The sequence below is a fragment of the Capsicum annuum genome, chromosome 12, assembly GCF_002878395.1.
Source record: "Capsicum annuum cultivar UCD-10X-F1 chromosome 12, UCD10Xv1.1, whole genome shotgun sequence".
Lineage (NCBI taxonomy): Eukaryota > Viridiplantae > Streptophyta > Magnoliopsida > Solanales > Solanaceae > Capsicum > Capsicum annuum.
Window position 1 is genome coordinate 107,523,022 of NC_061122.1, and position 18,675 is coordinate 107,541,696.

The 18,675-nt window shown below is 35.0% G+C and overlaps 1 protein-coding gene across 1 annotated transcript; it reads left to right on the forward strand.

Moving 5' to 3' along the window:
* The first annotated feature begins 735 nt into the window (after nt 1-735).
* LOC107850893 (trihelix transcription factor ASIL1-like) lies at nt 736-3,013 on the forward strand. Its single transcript, XM_047400371.1, has one exon. It carries the CDS (start codon nt 1,734-1,736, stop codon nt 2,847-2,849), a length of 1,116 nt encoding a protein of 371 aa, XP_047256327.1. The 5' UTR covers nt 736-1,733; the 3' UTR covers nt 2,850-3,013.
* Nucleotides 3,014-18,675: the final 15,662 nt, after the last annotated feature.

The window sequence follows — 18,675 nt, forward strand, 5'->3', positions numbered from 1 at the left end:
TTAAAAAATACAAATGATAGTTCACAATTGTATCTATATATTATAGTTTGCATTTGTATTTATATTTTATAATTCTCACTTGTATTTGTATGTTATAATTTGTCTTTATATTTATATTTTATAATTTGCACTTGTATTTATATTTGGTAGTTCGTATAAATAAAAAGAAGGAGAAAAATAAAAAGAAAAAAAATGTGAGAAACAATATATATATAAAAAAAAAGAAGAGTAATAAAAAATAAATAAAAAAGAAAAAAAATAGCAGGAGAAAAAATAAAAAGGAAAAGAAGAAAAAAAAAAGACAAAATGAAAAAAAGACAATAAAAAAAGAAAAGTTTGAAAAAAGAAAGAAGAAAGAGAAAACAAAAAAAATAAAAAATGAAAAAAAAGAGTAATAAAAAATAGAGAAAAAAACAAAAAGAAATAGAGAAAAAAATACAAAAGAAAAAAATAAAACGAAAAAAATGAAAAAAGAAAAGAAGGAGAAAACGAAAAAAAAAACTGAAAAAGGAAAAAAAAAGTAATAAAAAATAAAGAAAAAGAAAAAATATATGAGATACGTTATGAATTGTAATTATGAAAAATTAATAGGAAGAAGTAGGATATGAATTATAATTAATTGAAATTAGGCTAAATAAGATAATTAGAAATTGACTAAATTACGTAATTAATCAAAAAAAATTAAAAAAGAAAAAGAAAAATTAAAAAGAAATACTATCATATAACGCTCGGACACGTGTTATCACACCCATGCGGGTTGTGGACCTAAAGGGAGCCGGAAGAAAAATTATACTCGGGCGCACTTGAACAACTTTGGTGGTTGCACTTCCACCTGATTTTTGCGTCCTCAGATCGCCACACTCTCTCTCCTTATCCCGGAAGATGAACCCTAGAAAATCTTGAAAATTATTTTTTGATATAAACTTTTACGACCTCAGATCCGTTAAGTTTTCTTGTATTTTGTTGGTGGGTAGGTCTTTGATTTTCTTTGAAGTTTCCAACTTTAAGGCAATTTCTAGCACAAGATTCTCTCTTTTAAGGTAAGTGAGTTAAACAGTATTATTTTATTCGATATTCTTGGTTGTTTAGATGGGTTTTGGTTGTTGATTTTGCTCGAAGTTTCAAAATTTAAGGTAATTTCAAGCACAAGTTTCCTTTTGAGGTAAGGGAGTTCAAGGGTATTTTTTTTTATTGTATGTTCTTGTTTTGGAGCTGGATTTTGATTGTTAAGGTGTTTCATTTTGCTCAAAGTTTCCATCTTTAAGGACAATGCAAAAAAAAAAAGTGTCTTCTAATTGGGAAATAAGAAGTTCTTGTTTTTTGGGATGGATGTTGAGTTATTTAGGGGTTTTATTAAGTTTCCATTAAGGCTGTTTGAACACAAAAGTTCCCCTTTTTAACGTAAAGGATGATAGGGTTTTCCTAATCCGTTGAAAATGAGAAGTTCTTGTATGGATTTTGGGTATATGTAGCCATATTTTCCTGAATTTGATAAGTGGATTTTTCTTGTATCAGAGAATATATTTTTTTAATTAGGTCTTTGTGATGTTATGCTGGAGAAAATTATTCATCTAGTTGCTAGGAATAAAATGTTAATTTGGAGTTAAAATGGGTCAAAAATGATCAAGAAAACATTGGGCTTGGAATTTGGAATCTTAACTTACTCTCTCTAATAAGAGGGTAGGTATTAGTGTGCCATAGTAGTAGTTTGTCACTGGATTTCCTGTGTTTCAATGGATGACATTGAGGGTTATGGGAGATATCCTCCCAGCACTTATGGCATGAATCAGGGTTATGAGTTGTCCAATCGCCAGAAACTTCCTGTTCACGAAACTTCTTATTCAAGGCATGTTGACAATCAATATGTGGAGGAAGGGGGTGATGATGAAGATGCTGATGAAGAAGAAGAAGATGATGATGATGGTGGTGACGAAAATGGTGTTCAGCGGATAGGGAAAGATGTGTTTGAGGATGACGATGATGATGATGATTATGGTGATTCGCAGAGGCATCAAAAGAAGAGGAAGTTAAAGAGCTTGTTATCAAGTTATGAGTTTGCTCCTCGAGAACCACCACCATCTACTACAGCTGCAACTGCTCCCAAACATTCATCTGGTGGTAGGAATCCACTTTCAGATTGGTCTGAACGTGAGACATTTATTTTGCTTGATGCATGGGGTACTAGGTTTGTTCGACATGGGAGGAAGAGTCTTCGATCAGAGGAATGGCAAGAAGTTGCAGAGAGAGTGTCACGGGGTTCCAAAATTGAGAGGACAGACACCCAGTGTCGTAACCGTTTGGATACTCTGAAAAAGAAATATAAAAAGGAGAAGATGAAGATTGCAGAGACTGGGAGTACCACTAGTAAGTGGGTGTACTTCAAAAAGATGGACATGTTGCTAACATCAACTCCCCAGAAAGCAGGTGTTTCATGTGGAATGGACTCTGGAGAGTATGTTTTCATGAGCCAAAAAGTTTATCTGAATCATGCTAATGGCTTGGATGAGATGAGGGTCAGTCCTGCTAACTCCGAATCTGCTGATTGTGAGGAGGAGGACTCAGAGGATCTTCCACCGAAAAGATCACGAAATGTACAATCAGGAGGGAATGGACATTCTTTCAAATTAATAGTAGATTCTATCTATAAATTTTGTGAGATATATGTGAAGATTGAGAATAGCAAGAGACAGCAAATGCTAGAACTGGAGAAAATGAGGATGAACTTCCACAGAGAATTGGAAATGCAAAAGAGACAGATTGTGGAGAGAGCTCAGGCAGAAATTGCAAGAATACGCCAAGGAAGTGATGAAGAGAACGATATGTCTGCTGAAAATGTTAGTGGAGATTAGCCGGATTATCTCTCTATTCGCTCCATGTTGGCTGTTTCCTGTTGTATTATATCTTGCATGCTAGTCATGGCAGTATGCAAGACAGCTTTATGTGATGTAAGAATGTATCTGATTGTAGTTTCAGCAGCAATAATAACATTATAGAGATCACTACTTCCGTATCATGAAAATTCTTCTTTTACTATTGTAGCAATTGTCTATTATACCTAATTTTAGAACTTACTCAAATGGAATTAGGGACCATCAGAGATTTCCAAGACATGGGAATTAAAGTTCTGGTAAGAGGTTCAAAGTCAGTAGGTGCAACTTCCATGGACAGTGATGAATCCATGATTTAGAGTTGGGTTCTGGGCTTCATATACCAAGTCATTTTCTGTTGTATATTGTCTGAGATACACGCCTTTGGTGAATATTCACAGGAAAACCAAAGAAAAAATAGAGCCATCCCTGATGGTTATTAGCCACAGCCCACACTACACATTTTAGGTTCATCCCTGGCTTGATGTACCGACTTACACAAGTAACTTCACTTTTTGAGCAAACCAAAGCAATGTCTGTCCATTTCACATTTATTAACTGTTTCCGTACCTTCCGCGTCCCTTACCTGAGACTTGGATCATCCTCCATAGCACATTATACCGACACTGTACCATGTGATACTATTTTCCATCCAAAGGCTGCTGGTTGTATCTCTAATTTCTATCAGAATCTCTAACCAAGAACGTTAGAAATGTTACTTTTTGTCATTCATTAAAAGATTTCAGAATAGATAAAATTGTATTTTTACTTTTTTGCTCAAATAACTATTATTAATAATAGAAAGAATCCAAGTTTGTGGAAAATTTTGTTGGGATTATCGGCTATAATTAATTAATATTGCACTTATGTTTCCTTCTAACAATAGTAGACTGGTTTTAAGAAAAACATATTGAAACAAACGTGATTAAATTTAACCACCAGTAAACACAAAAATTTTGCTCGTTCTTCTTGATAATCCCAACAAAATTTTCCACAAACTTGGATTCTTTCTATTATTAATAATAGTTATTTGAGCAAAAAGTAAAAATACAATTTTATCTATTCTGAAATCTTTTAATGAATGACAAAAAGTAACATATTGAAACAAACGTGATTAAATTTAACCACCAGTAAACACAAAAATTTTGCTCGTTCTTCTTTAGTAGCATAACACAAATAGGATTCTAAATAAACAAACAATGCATATGGCTTCAAACGTATAAAATATTAACTTTCTTTTTAGAGACAATATATCGAAACACCCCTAAACTTGTAGTCAAAATTTACTTTAGATCCTAAACTAATCGGACAATTATATACCCCTTAACAACTTTAAAGTAATTTTTTCACACCTCGAATTGCTGACGTGGCAAATTATTTTAAAATCTGCGCGTAAGTGGTCCAAAAAACGTAGAAAAAAGTGGGGTCCACCTTCAAAATTTTATAAATTCTCTTTATATATATAATGTAAAAGTAAGAAACCATCTTCTTCATAATCTTCGTTGCCCCCCCCCTCCCCCTCCCGTTCTTCATCTTCTTCGTTGCCCCACCTCCCGTTCCCCTCACCCCCCTCCACCCTCCAACACATCATTTCTTTATTTTTTTCATAACCCCTCACCCACCCCATTTCTTCATTGAGGCGAAGCCATGGAATGTTCCGTACAAGGTGAAATTGAATGTTTTGAGAAGTTTGTGAATTGAAACTTTTATGTTTTTAAGTTAAAAAATTATGAAATTTATGATACTTGATAGACAATTTATGTCAAAATTGTCTCAAAGTTGAAAACTATATTATTTTAAATGAATTTTTTCGAATTCCCCTCTACCCTGATTTATCCCCTTTCTCTACTCTGATTTTTGCCAATTACCGTACCCCTCAACCCATCGTCTCTACGTATGTGTGCTGTGTGGAATTGGGAGTCTTTGTGGTTGTTTGTTTGCTGTGAGTGAGCAAAGAAAATTGGAGGCCCTCCTCTGTGAATGAAGAAGCTCTATATGTATATCTCAGTGTGTGCGTATTGTGAAGGGATGGTGATGTGTGTACTGATGGTGTGTGATGTAGTGTCATGAGAGTGACGATGGAAGGATTGGTGCTAATTCTCTTCTCTCTATATTATGAATTGAATTGTTGTTCATGATTGTTATCTAATGATATTAATGGAAAAAATTAAAAAATTAAAGGAGAAGCATTGGGGTTGGAAGGAGAGCAAGAGAGGAGGGAGGGGGGAAGGGGGAATTGTCTGAGGAGAAGAAAAATGGGTGGTGGGGTGGGGTGGGGGGTTCGATGAAGAAGAAAAATGGTTTGGGGGGGGGGGGGGGGCGAAGAAGAAGGAAATTATAATTTTTTTTTAAATAAAGATATAAAAATAGTATATGTATATAAAATTGTATATGTGTGAGATTATTTTTTTTAAAAAAAAAATTATAGATTCTTACGTGGCAATGACATAGCAATGACGTGGCTCAAATTGGGGCGTGTGTACTTCACTCTCCGCAATGAGAGTGGTATAATTTTTTAAGGGGGGTAAAAAATTCACATTAAAATTGTTAAGGGAGGTATATAATTCCCCGATTAGTTTAGGGTCTAAAGTAATTTTTGGCTACAAGTTTAGGGGTGTTTCGATGTATTATCTCCTTTCTTTTATTATAAAACAATTGTGTTTAATTGATTTTGAAATTAATTCAAATCCTTAATAGGTAAGAATTCATTATATTTAACACTTTTAAAGGAATTAAAATTTGCCTTATATACAAAAAATAATTTCTACAATTTTATTTAAGTAATATTTTGAATCAAATTTACAAGAAACATATCTTCTTCTACATTTATTTTTTCTTATTTGAATCAAGTGTCTTCTTTCATTCATTATGATCATTTTCAAGTGTCTTCTTTCATTCATTATGATCATTCTTTTGTCTTTTTGTTTTGTTAATAGTTTTAAAGATAGTTGAATTATAAATAGTAAAGAAATTATTATTCCTAAATACTAGGAATTAATTTGTAGGACACCTGAATAGAAAGTTTGGCTTATGACTCATTTTATTAATAGAAAACAAAGAAGTAGTATATTTATAAAAGACCAGGCCCAAAATTGACCTGGCCCAAACTCGGTCCAAAAAGGATTCAGACAGCTCAAATACCAATTTGGAAACCTAGCTTTCATTTCTTCTTTCTCCTCCTATACGTATGTTTTCTATTGTTTACTTTGATTGAAGAAAACAACACAAGAGAAGGGGGAGATTGAAGATATATTTGGAACTGGAAATTTTAAGTCAAGACCTTCTGAGGTATATACCCATGTTAAATTTCCTATTTAGAATTAAATGGTTGAAATTTTATAGCAGCAGAGGATTCCTTAGTTCTTTTAGAATAAATCATGTGCCTACAGTAGTAGAGTTGGAAAGTTCTAGTCAATTGTGTTTTCATAATTTCACTTCCGTTGCAGTAATATTTAATGAATATCAATTGTAATTGATTTTTAAAAATCCTGCATTCCAATTACCACATCCAACTAACCATCTATACATGTAGTCATCTTATCTACCCTTCCCACGATAAGTGAATGATCATTAAAAAGTCCTGCCTTCTCATATAGTAATCAACCAGGATTCTATCAAATAGTTGGCTCTAGGTCTACTTTTTGCGAAAATTGATCTAATATTTGTTACTTATAGAGTTAAATTATGCTTCTAGTAGGGGAACCAGCAGCAGCATCTTCAAGCCCTCCAACACGGGCGAGTGTCTGCTGTAGAATTGGTCCAAGCAGTTCAGGAGATGCTTTCTGCGGTAGGAATCAGTATAGACGTGGAATAGCACCTTTAGATATGTTTTGGAGTATATGAAAAGAGAGAAATAGTTTGGCCTTGCGCGATACCAAGGTTGTGCAACACAATGGATATGTTCATGTTTAATAGTTTTTGACTTACATACACCGTATAATTTTTTGACGAAGGTTGTTCACTTGCACAACATTTTTTGGCTGTTAAAGGTGTGTTTTATGTTTATCTAACACAAGTTTTTTGAAAGGTAGATCTTAGAGTGTAATGCCCCGCAAAATCCTCTTCCAGTCTGAGCCTTAGAACGTATTTGGTAAAGCAAAAAAAATTTGAGTCTAAATATTTCAGAAATATCTTTCCAAGTATGAAATACTTTGAATTGTGTGGGAATCTATTTGAGCATAAATTAAGATCATAGATTTCCCCTAACTCCAGGACGAGTTGAAAGTTTTCCTATCGTTGAAGTTTTAGTGAGCATCAAAATTTGGATCAAATTCAATCGACTATAAATCCTTGTATATATCGAATTAGAGGACTTACTATACATCAAATGAAATCTCTTTGAATTATCTTTTCAACAATACTAATTTCGTCAAAAAACGATATCGAAGCAAAGAGTTATGCCCAATTTACTCTAGCATATCTGGCTGGGAAACTGGTGACGACAATTGTGACAAGTCGTCACGCCCATGATGGCCTATCACCAATGTCGTCAGATAAGGCAGATTTTTGACCCTGGTGATGACATTTTGTGACAAGCCTTCACGCCCGTGACGGCCTATCACCAATGTCGTCAACCTTAACCAGAAACTCAAAATTTTACCCTTTTGTGATGACAATTCGTGACGGTTTATCACCAATTTCACGGCCTATAACAGATGTCATCAACTATTTTTTTCAGCAATTTAAGGATGTTTTTGCAAGGGTATTTTTGTCATTTCCCACCTTTTGGAGATCTTTATAAATATGAGCATCCATCCCTAAATCCTAATTTCTTCATCTTCTCTCTCAATTCTCTTAAGAAGATATAACTAGGGTTTCATTCAAGAACCCTAATCTTCCAAAAATTTATCCATAATTCTTCAAGATTTCTTCAAGAATCAAGTTCCTCATAGCGTGGGCTTTAAGAATTATTTATTGCAAGTTCAGAGAGAGTCTCAAGCATTAGAATTCATCCAAATTTCAAAGATTAAGGTATTTAGATGTTGATTCTTGGGTCCCTTTCATCCAAGAAGCTCAAGAACCCTTTTCAAAACTCAAAGAGTTTTATATTTATGAGTTGTTAATGATTTGTATGAGTTGAAATTGATGTTCAATGTGTTGTTGAGTTTTGATTCATGTTTTTTTACAAGATTCATGAGCCTTAACCCTAGTAGGTGGAATCCATGTGATATTTATGATGAATCTTCTTTATATTGCTTTCTATGTGATGTGTTCATGTCAAATGGGTGTAGAAATGGTTGAATAAGCGGAGCATGTTCCCCCTGGGTTTGATAAAGAGCTTAGGTGAAGCATAAGGGCCAGGGTAGCATGTTGAAGATGAAACCCCAAATTGTGAGTTAGTTTATGCATGCCTAGTGTTTGATAAAATGCCCAAGTGAATGAATTATTCCATGATAGTATGAAGTTTTCTCAAGCCGTGTGATATCCAAACACATGTCAAGACTGATATAGGTATGAAATAGTCGAGGTAAAACCTTGTTGAATGGAGTACGATCTAATAGCATGTTTTTCCTTATATGATTATGATTCTGAGATGCTTAAAGTGACCCTTCGACGACTGTGAAAATGCTTTAATGATTATGATGATGCTTTAATAATTATGATGATGCTTTAATAATTATAAGATTCTTTAATGATAGTGATGATACGTGAATGATTGTGATGATGAATGGGTGATTGTGACGATATATAAATGATCGTGATGATGAGTGAATGATTATGCTATACTTTTATGTTATCGAGTCCTGGGGGTATTTATACCCGACAATAGAGCTATTTTATGGAGCCCGTGTCAGTTTCTCGATAATTCTAGTTGAGCCATGATTCTCAAAACTCAGTGAACTATAGAACTCTGTATCCTCAGATAAGTGCAGAACTTAAGAAAGCTCAATAATCTTAGTTATCTCTGTAATCTCTATATCGCTAGTAATCTAGCCTTAACCCTGTAATCAACACAGATCTAATAGTATTCAAGTGATTCAATTCTAATCTCAGAAGCGATTCGAGTAATCTATTCAAGCTCTGTATCATCAGTCAGATACCATAATTTGATACCTTTTCCATCAGATACGGAACTGAGTAATCTCAGCGTAAATCAGTCAGATCTTTTGAGAAACATGATCAGTATCAGATTCAGTTCAGTTGTGTTCAGTTGAGAATTCAGTTGAGAGTCTTTTAGTTAGGAGTAGAAGCTAGCACCGAGCGAGGGAAGGGATGGCGGCTCTCTCGTCAGAGAGGCTGAGTCGATAAGAGCAATCCCTGAACTCTAGAACTGCATAGCCAGTGCAGGATATATGAGTCCCCATCAGTAGAAGTTGTCACCGTCAAAGAGGTTTGACTATTATATTATCTCAGGACGAATTCCTGCGAGGGTCATCCCGTCAGAGAGGCTTGATCAGAGAGGTCTTTACCCGTGGCACGATATTGACACCCTTACAGCTGGGGTTACAGGTTATACCCCACCTGTGGTAGGTTGGGGTATGTCGATTAAGTAACTACTTCCCGTAGTTGCAGTTTTAATATTAATCTTAAAAAATTAGGACTGTATGGTACAGTCGTATATCTCAGTGAGGAACTCAGACAGTTTCATTGATTCATGGACCATCCCGACAGATAGGCTTGGTCTCATATACGGATTCTTATTATCATATCTAGAGATCTCCCGTCAGAGAGGCTTGATCTCAGGCCATGTTGAGTATTTTTATTATCATATCTAGAGATCTCCCGTAAGATAGGCTTGATCTCCATCTCAGATTCTATTGAGTATTCATATTGTCAGATTTGAACATGATCATACTTTTTATCATTGACAATCACTTCCGAAATAATATGTTAGAAAAGTTGATCTCTAATCCTGTCAGTCGAAAGCAGTAAGCTCAGAATTCAATCCTTGATATGAGTACGACCAAAATCTTAGTTATCAGTATCAGATGAGTCAGTGATTCAGTATCTCAGTGTCAGTAGTGAGTTCAGTCTGCAGTAAAGTGGTACCTGAGTTTCAGTACCTAGAGTTGCGATGATTGTGTTCATGGTCTATGCATTCATATATGTGTTCTCATGCGGCATCTTCATAATTATTCACTTTAGATATTGTGTATGCATGAGCCCTTGCATTAGCCTACCTCGTCTACATACTCGGTACATTTTTGTATTGACGTATTTACACTATGGTAGTTTATTTGACACCATAGGTTCAGAGGCACAAGATCCAGAGTATCCTCAGCAGTTTAGTCCTAGTCAGAAGCAGTAGCAGTGAGTCCTCTTCTTTCGAGGACAAATCTCAATTTACTATTATTGCTTCAAACTTTGTTTATTTTTCAGTTGAGGGAGTTAGTTGGGGACCTGTCCCTTCAACTCTGCAGTTCAAATAGTTTAGAGGCTTTTCAGATGGATGTATTAGTATTTATTTTTTTCTGTATTATGAGTATTCATAGATGTGTTAAACCTTATGGCTAGTTTCTGCATTAATTTCAGATTATGCAATGTACGGTACATATATCAGTAAAGGGTTAGCTTATGGTTCTTCGGGGTCATAAGCACCGTGTGACATCTCGGGATGGGATCTCGAGGCGTTATAAACTTGGTATCAGAGCCTAAGGTTCAAGAGTGTCCTAGGGAGTCTGAAAAACCGCATCTAGTAGAGTCTTGTGCATGGGTGTGTAGCGCGCCTCATTTATGTACAAGAGGCTACAAGATGTTCTAGGAGCAGTTTCCTTCTTTCAGTGATCATTTTGTGCGAGTGAGCATGAGCTCAATTTGGTTCTCAGTCTAATCCATTTGTTTCTTCCAATTACAGAGTATGCCTCCTCGCAGAGATTTTGTCCGTGGGGTTGATAATCAGCCCTCACAGCCAGTAGATCCTGAGAATGAGAGTGTGTCACATGCAGAGTTTCAGGTAGCTTTTCAGGTGCTAGCCCAAGCTGTAACTAGTATTCATGGCAACTGTTAGACTGCAGCCTTACCTTAGCAGGATGGGGACTCAGCTGCAGTCAGAATAAGAAGTTTCATGAAAATGAACCCGCCAGAATTCTTTGGGTCAGTAGTAGGTGAGGACCCGCAGATTTATCTAGAAAAAGTGAAGAAGATCACCCAGATTATGCATGTTTCTAAGAAGGAGAGTGTTGAGTTAGTATCTTATAGGTTGAAGGATGTTGCTCATAATTGGGTAGTGATGTGGGAGAAGAGTAGAGGGTAAAATGCAACTCCTGTGACTTGGCTAGAGTTTTAGAGTGCCTTTCTAGATAGGTTTTTCTCTCTAGAGATAAGAGAGGCTAATGTAGAAGAGTTTATGAACCTAAGGAAAGATTTCATAATCGTGAAAGAGTATTATCTTAAGTTTAACCAATTAGCTAAGTATGCTCTTGACTTGATAGCTGACCCTAGAGCGAGTATGAGTAAGTTTGTGAATGGTGTATCCGGGTTAATATTGAAAGAGTATAGAACTGATATGCTTCATAGAGATATAGAACTTACTAGACTGATGATGCATGTGTAACAGATTGAGGTGGATAAGATGAAGGAAAGAGAGAGTGAGTAAGAGGGCCAAGAAAGGTAGTCGTAGTTTCTCGCAGTCAAGGTCTCGAGGTGGTAGTGGTTCTGAGTATGGTCAGAGATTTTTAGTTCTATCTCCATCTTTATCTAGTGTACCCACAACTGTGTTTGGGGGTGTCAAATCTGAGGGAGCTCCAAGCTCAAAAGCCCAGAGTAGTACTAGTGGTGTTCGTATCGATTAGCGTTGTGGAGAGTGTGGCAAGCGCCACTAAGGTGTGTCTAGAACCGGTAGTGATATATGCTTTGGGTATGGTGAGCCAGGCCATAGAATGCGAGAATGTAGGGTGCTGACTCAAAGAGGTAGACCCCGTGCATTTCAGGTTCGCCTTGATCGGGAAAGATCCCCTAAAATAGACCCGGGTATGTTATGAGGCCTTTATCTTTATGACATGCATTAATAGATCCTTTGCTCCTATTTTGAGCTTATATGTTAGCATGAGTCATGCATGAGTTTCAGATCTTGATCGGTCAATCATGACCCAGTCTGTAGGTGCCCCATGCACCACCCCAGTAGTTCAGCGAAGTATGTTTAGAAGGACATAGAGTCCCAAGGGGGAGATACCCCATAGTATTATGATGCTGCATGCCATTAGATTCATCCCGATGCATTTTCAGATTTTCTTTATGAAGTTAGCATCGGTCGTTATTGCATTGTCAAGTCGTGCTTTCGAAAGTCAACTTAGCCGGACATTCATGCACTAGATATACGCATTTAGTAGAAATGAGTTCAGCTTGCCAGTGTGTGATCAGTCATGCATTCTTGAGATCAGCCTAGTTATGAGTCCATGCATCAGATATGCATGTGTGTTATGAGAATTCAGCTATGAGTATCATCAGTCGAGTATTACATGCACCAGATATGAATCATGCCCAGTATGAGAACTCAGTATGGCAGTTATTCTAGTTACATAAGCATGCCTTGAAATGTTTCCATTTCTTGAGTAGGTTCTGTTGATCCGTATTTTCAGTCTATCAAGTGATATTCGAGGATGAATGTTCCCAAGGGGGAGATAATGTAATGCCCCACAAAATCTTCTTCCAGTCTGAGCCTTAGAGTGTATTTGGTAAAGCAAAAAAGATCCTAGTCTAAATATTTCAGAAATATCTTCCCAAGTATGAAATACTTTGAATCATGTGAGAATCTATTTGAGCATAAATTAAGATCATAGAGGTCCCCTAACTCCAGGACGAGTTGAAAGCTTTCCTATCGTTCAAGTTTTAGTGAGCGTTAAAATTTGGGTCAAATTCAATCGACCATAAATCCTTGTATATATCCAATTAGAGGACCTACTATATAGAAAATGAAATCTCTTTAAATTATATTTCTAACGATACTAATTTCGTCAAAAAACGATATCGAAGCAAAGAGTTATGCCCAATTTACTCTAGCATATCTGGCTGGGAAACTGGTGACGACAATTGTGACAAGCCATCACGCCCGTGACGGCCTATCACCAATGTCATCAGACCTGGACAGATTTCTGACCCTGGTGATGACATTTTGTGACAAGCCGTCACGCCCGTGACGGTCTATCACCAATGTCATCAACCTTAACTAGAAACTCAAAATTTTACCCTTTTGTGACGACAATTCGTGATGACCTATCACCAACTTGATGGCTTGTCACGGATGTCGTCAGCTATTTTTTTCAGCAATTTAAGGAAGTTTTTGCAAGGGTATTTTTGTCATTTCCCACCTTTTGAAGGTCTATAAATATGAGCATCCACATCTAAACCCTAATTTCTCCATCTTCTCTCTCAATTCTCTTAAGAAGACATAACTAGGGTTTCATTCAAGAACCCTAATCTTCCAAAAATTCATCCATAATTCTTCAAGATTTCTTCAAGAATCAAGTTCCTCATAGTGTGGGCTTTAAGAATTATTTATTACAAGTGCGGATAGAGTCTTAAGCATTAGAATTCGTCTAAATTTCAAAGATTAAGGTATGCAGATGTTGATTCTTAGGTCCCTTTCATCCAAGAAGCTCAAGAACCCTTTTTAAAACTCATAAATTTTTATGTTTATAAGTTGTTAATGATTTGTATGAGTTGAAATTGATGCTTAAAGTGACCCTTTGACGACTGTGAAAATGCTTTAATGATTATGATGATGCTTTAATAATTATGAGATGCTTATGATAGTGATGATACATGAATGATTGCGATGATGAATGTGTGATTGTGACGATATAGGAATGATCGTGATGATGAGTGAATGATTATCCTTTACTTTTATGTTATCGAGTCCTAGGGGTATTTACACCCGACAATAGATCTGTTGTCTGGAGATCTCAATAATTCCAGTCAAGCCATGATTCTTAGAACTCAGTGAACTATAGAAATTTGTATCCTCAAACAAGTGCAGTACTTAAGAAAGCTCAATAATCTCAGTTATCTCTATAATCTCTATATCGCTAGTAATCTAGCCTCAGCCCTGTAATCAAATCTGATCTAATAGTATTCAAGTGATTCAATTCTAATCTCAAAAGTGATTCGAGTAATCTATTCAAGATCTGTATCGTTAGTTAGATACCATGATTCGATACCTTTTCCATCAGATACGGAACTAAGTAATCTCAGCATAAATCGGTCAGATCTTTTGAGAAACATGATCATTATCAAATTCAGTTCAGTTGTGTTCAGTTGAGAACTCAGTTAAAAGTCTTTCAGTTGGGATTAGAAGCTAGCATCGAGCGAGGGAAGGGATGGTGGCTCTCCCGTCAGAGAGGCCGAGTTGCTAGGAGCAATCCCTAAACTCTAGAACTGCATAGACAACGCAGGATGCAGGATTCCCCATCAGTAGAGGTTGTCACCGTTAGAGAGGTTTGACTATTATATTACCTCAGGCTAACTTTCTCCGAGGGTCATCCCGTCAGAGAGGTCTTTATCCGTGGCATGGTATTGACACCCTTCCAGTTGGGGTTACAAGTTGGACCCCACCTGTGGTAGGTTGGGCATGTCAGTTAAGTAACTACTTCCCACAGCTGCAGTTGCAGTGTCAATCTTCAGAAATTAGGACTATGTAGTACAGTCGTCTATCTCAGTGAGGAACTCAGATAGTTCCATTGATTCATGGACTATCCCGGCAGATAGGCTTGGTCTCATTTATAGATTCTTATTATCATATCTAGATATCTCCTATCAGAGAGGCTTAATATCAGTCTCAGACCATGTTGAGTATTCTTATTATCATATCTAGAGATCTCCCGTCAGATAGGCTTGATCTCCATCTCAGATTCGGACATGATCATAGTTTTTATCATTGATAATCACTTCTGGAATAATCTGTTAGAAAAGTTGATCACTAATCCTGTCAGTCGAAAGCAGTAAGCTCATAAGTTAGTCCTTGATGTGAGTACATCCAGAATCTCAGTTATCAGTATCAGATGAGTCAGTGATTCAGTATCTCAGTGTCAGTAGTGAGTTCAGTCTGCAGTAAAGTGGTATCCGAGTTTCAGTATCTAGAGTTGCGATGATTGTGTTCATGGTCTGTGCATTCATATATGTGTTCTCATGCGGCATCTTCATGATTATTCACTTTAGATATTGTGCATGCATGAGCCCTTGCATTAGCCTACCTCGTCTACATACTCGGTACATTCTTGTACTGACGCATTTGCGCTATGGTATTTTATTTGACACCATAGGTTCAGAAGCACAAGATCTAGAGTATCCTCAGCAGTTCAGTCCCAGTCAGCAGCAGTAGTAGTAAGTCCTCTTCTTTCGAGGACAAATCTTAGTTTACTATTATTGCTTCAGACTTTGTTTATTTTTAGTTGAGGGAGTTAGTTGGGGACCTGTCCCTTCAACTCTGCAGTTCAGACAGTTTAGAGGCTTTTCAGATGGATGTATTAGTATTCAGTTTTTTTCTATATTATGAGTATTCATAGATGTGTTGAGCCTTATGGCTAGTTTTCACATTTATTTTAGATATTATGCAGTGTACAGGTACATATATCAGTAAAGGGTTAGCTTGTGGTCCTTCGGGGTCATAAGCACCGTGTGACGTCTCGAGATAGGATCTCGGCGCATTACATAGAGCTTTTCAAGATGTTGCAATAGGATGATCGTTGAAGTTATTTAAGTTCCTTAAGACCAAAAAACCTCCCACAAGTTTACCTGATCTGAAGTTTGGGCATTTGAATTCAAGGAACCCATGGTGATGAGTGGACTCAAAAACTAAAATCTCCATAGAGAGACGTTAAACTTCTCTCTGAACAGTTGAGGTATATTTTTACTTCTATTGACTACAAAACTGGCAGTAAAACAAATACCTTACTCTGTAAAACAGTTACCAAATAGAGGTTTGGTTGTAGATGTTTACATTTAGAGATTTTCTATTGTATCAATTAACATCATTTAATTCACCTTGGTACATGCTACATGCTGCAGGCTCGCGAAAAGTTTTTATGACTAAGGAAAGGTACAAAAAATGACATTACCAGTGTATTGGAGGAGGTATAGCCAGACATAGCAGCTAGCCATTCATACTTCCTATAATATTTTGAAGTCACTCTTTTTAAACTTTTGCACATATGAATGCCTACTTTGAAAATAAATGAAGGCAAAAAAACTTTCTTAAGATGATTTTAACTCTTCCAGGAACTCCATAATGCAAGATCAACTTTTGAGCAAGTTCGATTCAGTTTGGTGAGTGAATGTGGCGCTGGAGCATCTCAAGGGATCTCTTTGACTTTAATTCAAAAAGTGTTACCATAATAGCAAAGGCATGTTGAATTCTTTTTTCTTTTGAATTCAGGCAACCGCTATTTCTAATGTTGAAGCAAAGAAAAGGTTAGAATTCCTGGAAGAAGTTAGTGGTACAATGGATGCTTGTCTTCGTTATTTCAAACAGGCATGTCATACACATGGGATCTATGCTAGCCTATAAATTACATATACCTTTTCGTCTTACAAAAGCATTTCTATTGATAATAGTTTATCAGGATTTTCATGTTTTGAAATATTCCACAATCGTATTACGCGAACTTTTAAGTTTCATTGCATTTTTGTATTTGATATCTCATGAATGAAGTTAATTTTGGTAGACATTTTTTCACTGGATATTGGCAACTCTGTATTTTTTGGGGATGTTACTGAAACTATCGGTTTATCTATTTATAACGATGCTTTAGTTTTTGAATTGTATAGTTGAGATAAAGATGAATAACATATTTAAATTGTTAGCTATTTGAAGTGTCACTATCTTAGTTGAGTAATCGGTAAAGATTATTTAGATAATAACTAAAAATTTAAATTGCTGAAAGATAGTGACATGTTTATTTTTTTAAATTTACACTTGGTTAAAATTCAACTTGTTTTCTGGTTATAATATCTTTTTAGTTGAGGTTTATTTGGGTTAAAAAACTGCTATTAGAGTTATTGGCTCACGTTTCTTTTTTTTTTTTTGGAGTTACTATATTTATGTATTTTTTTTAAAGTTAATATATTGCTAAAAGTTGTTGCTTACTGACCCTTGTGTTTTTCTTTTTCAGGTTCTAAATTTGAAATAAAATTTGAATTTAATGTTGTAGTTTGTTTTTGAATTGCAGAGATAATGATAAACTGTTAGGATAACATTATTTTAAATTCATTAACAGATAATGATAATGATAAGTAACAGATAATGATGATGATAAGGTGTTAGGATAACATTATTTTAAATTCAAATCAAGTAACTAATATTTAGAGTTTATCATTAAAAAGTTTTTTAGTTGAGGATTATATTTAGAGTTTATAATTAAAATTCCTTTCAGTTGAGGATTACTTTATTAACCCACGTTTTTTGTTGAAAAATATCATTAAAAGTTACTGCTTACTTTACTATCATGTTTTTGGTTGAAAAATATCATTAAAAGTAATTGCTTATTTTACTAACCCACGCTTTTGGTTGAAAAATATCAATGACTTATATTTAGAGTTTATCATTAATATTTAATATTCTTCAACTAAATATTTGTTATTACGACAATATTAAGTGTTGTCTTTAAATCTTTCACGTGGCTATATTAATAGCTTGACACATGGCTTCTTGTGTTGATTTAGTTTTGCATATATATATATATATATATATATATATATATATATATAGATTCCTTTTAAAAATGACACAACTTTAAAAGAGGAAAAGCCCTACCGGTATTTTGTTTAGGGAAAAGGACATGGGGTGACCATTTATAAAAAAAATAGACACAATTTGAAAAGGTGGACAAATGTAACCTATCGGCTAAATTTAATTCCTTTTTTTAGCCATTTGGCCCAATTGGGCACATGCAGTCTCTATACTCAATTGATACACTTTTATATTATATTGATACACTTTTTAAAAAAGAGAAAGGGAATTCTATGAAAGCACATGTAGTCCCTATACCGAATTGATACTCTTTTATACAACATTAATATACTTTTATACTACATTGATACACTTTTATACTACATTAATACACTTTGATACCACATTGATATACTTTTATAATAGATTGATACACTTTTATATCACGTTGATACAGTATATATACCATATAAATACACCTTTTACAGAGAAAATCTGTGCAAGCATATATAGTAATTCGTTATTCGTGAATTTATTAACTTCACCTAAATTTTTGTGAAAATTTGTGCAAGAATATACAAAATTTATTAAACCCTATACCTTTATTGTCAAAACATTCCTTAATTTTTTTGATTAAAAAGTGAGAGATAGCAGAAAAAATAAGTCAAAGTGTCACTATAGTGTTAACTCATATGAAAAGATATAGAATAATTATGGGTGGACTTGTATTTAATGTTTTTATTTTCGTGATAGCATCTGAAAAAATAAATGGGTGGACAGAGTGGACTTTTTTCAAAAAAAAAAAATTAACACATTAAAAGAAAAAAATAGTGAAAATCAAACAAAAATAAAATAGGAAGAAAGAGAACATAACATGTAAAATAATTGACATTAAAAATTAAACAATAAATAAAGAAAAGACCAAAAAAGGGGTAGTAGTAACAGAAAAACCTAAATGGCTATCTATTGGAATTGCCAAATCAATGGCTATATCAATGGAAATATTTTGGGCGAGGTGACATTTGTGTCCTTTCCGCTTTTGTTTAAGTCTTTTCTGAAAGCATTTTTTATAAATGGTTAGAATGCAATGTCAAAATCTAAAGCTTCTTTAAGCTTATCCAAAAAGAGAAGTCCAAATACATTTACGAGATACCTTGTGAGAAAATGTAAATTATTAATTCTTTTGTAACTGTGTGTTTTCAATTC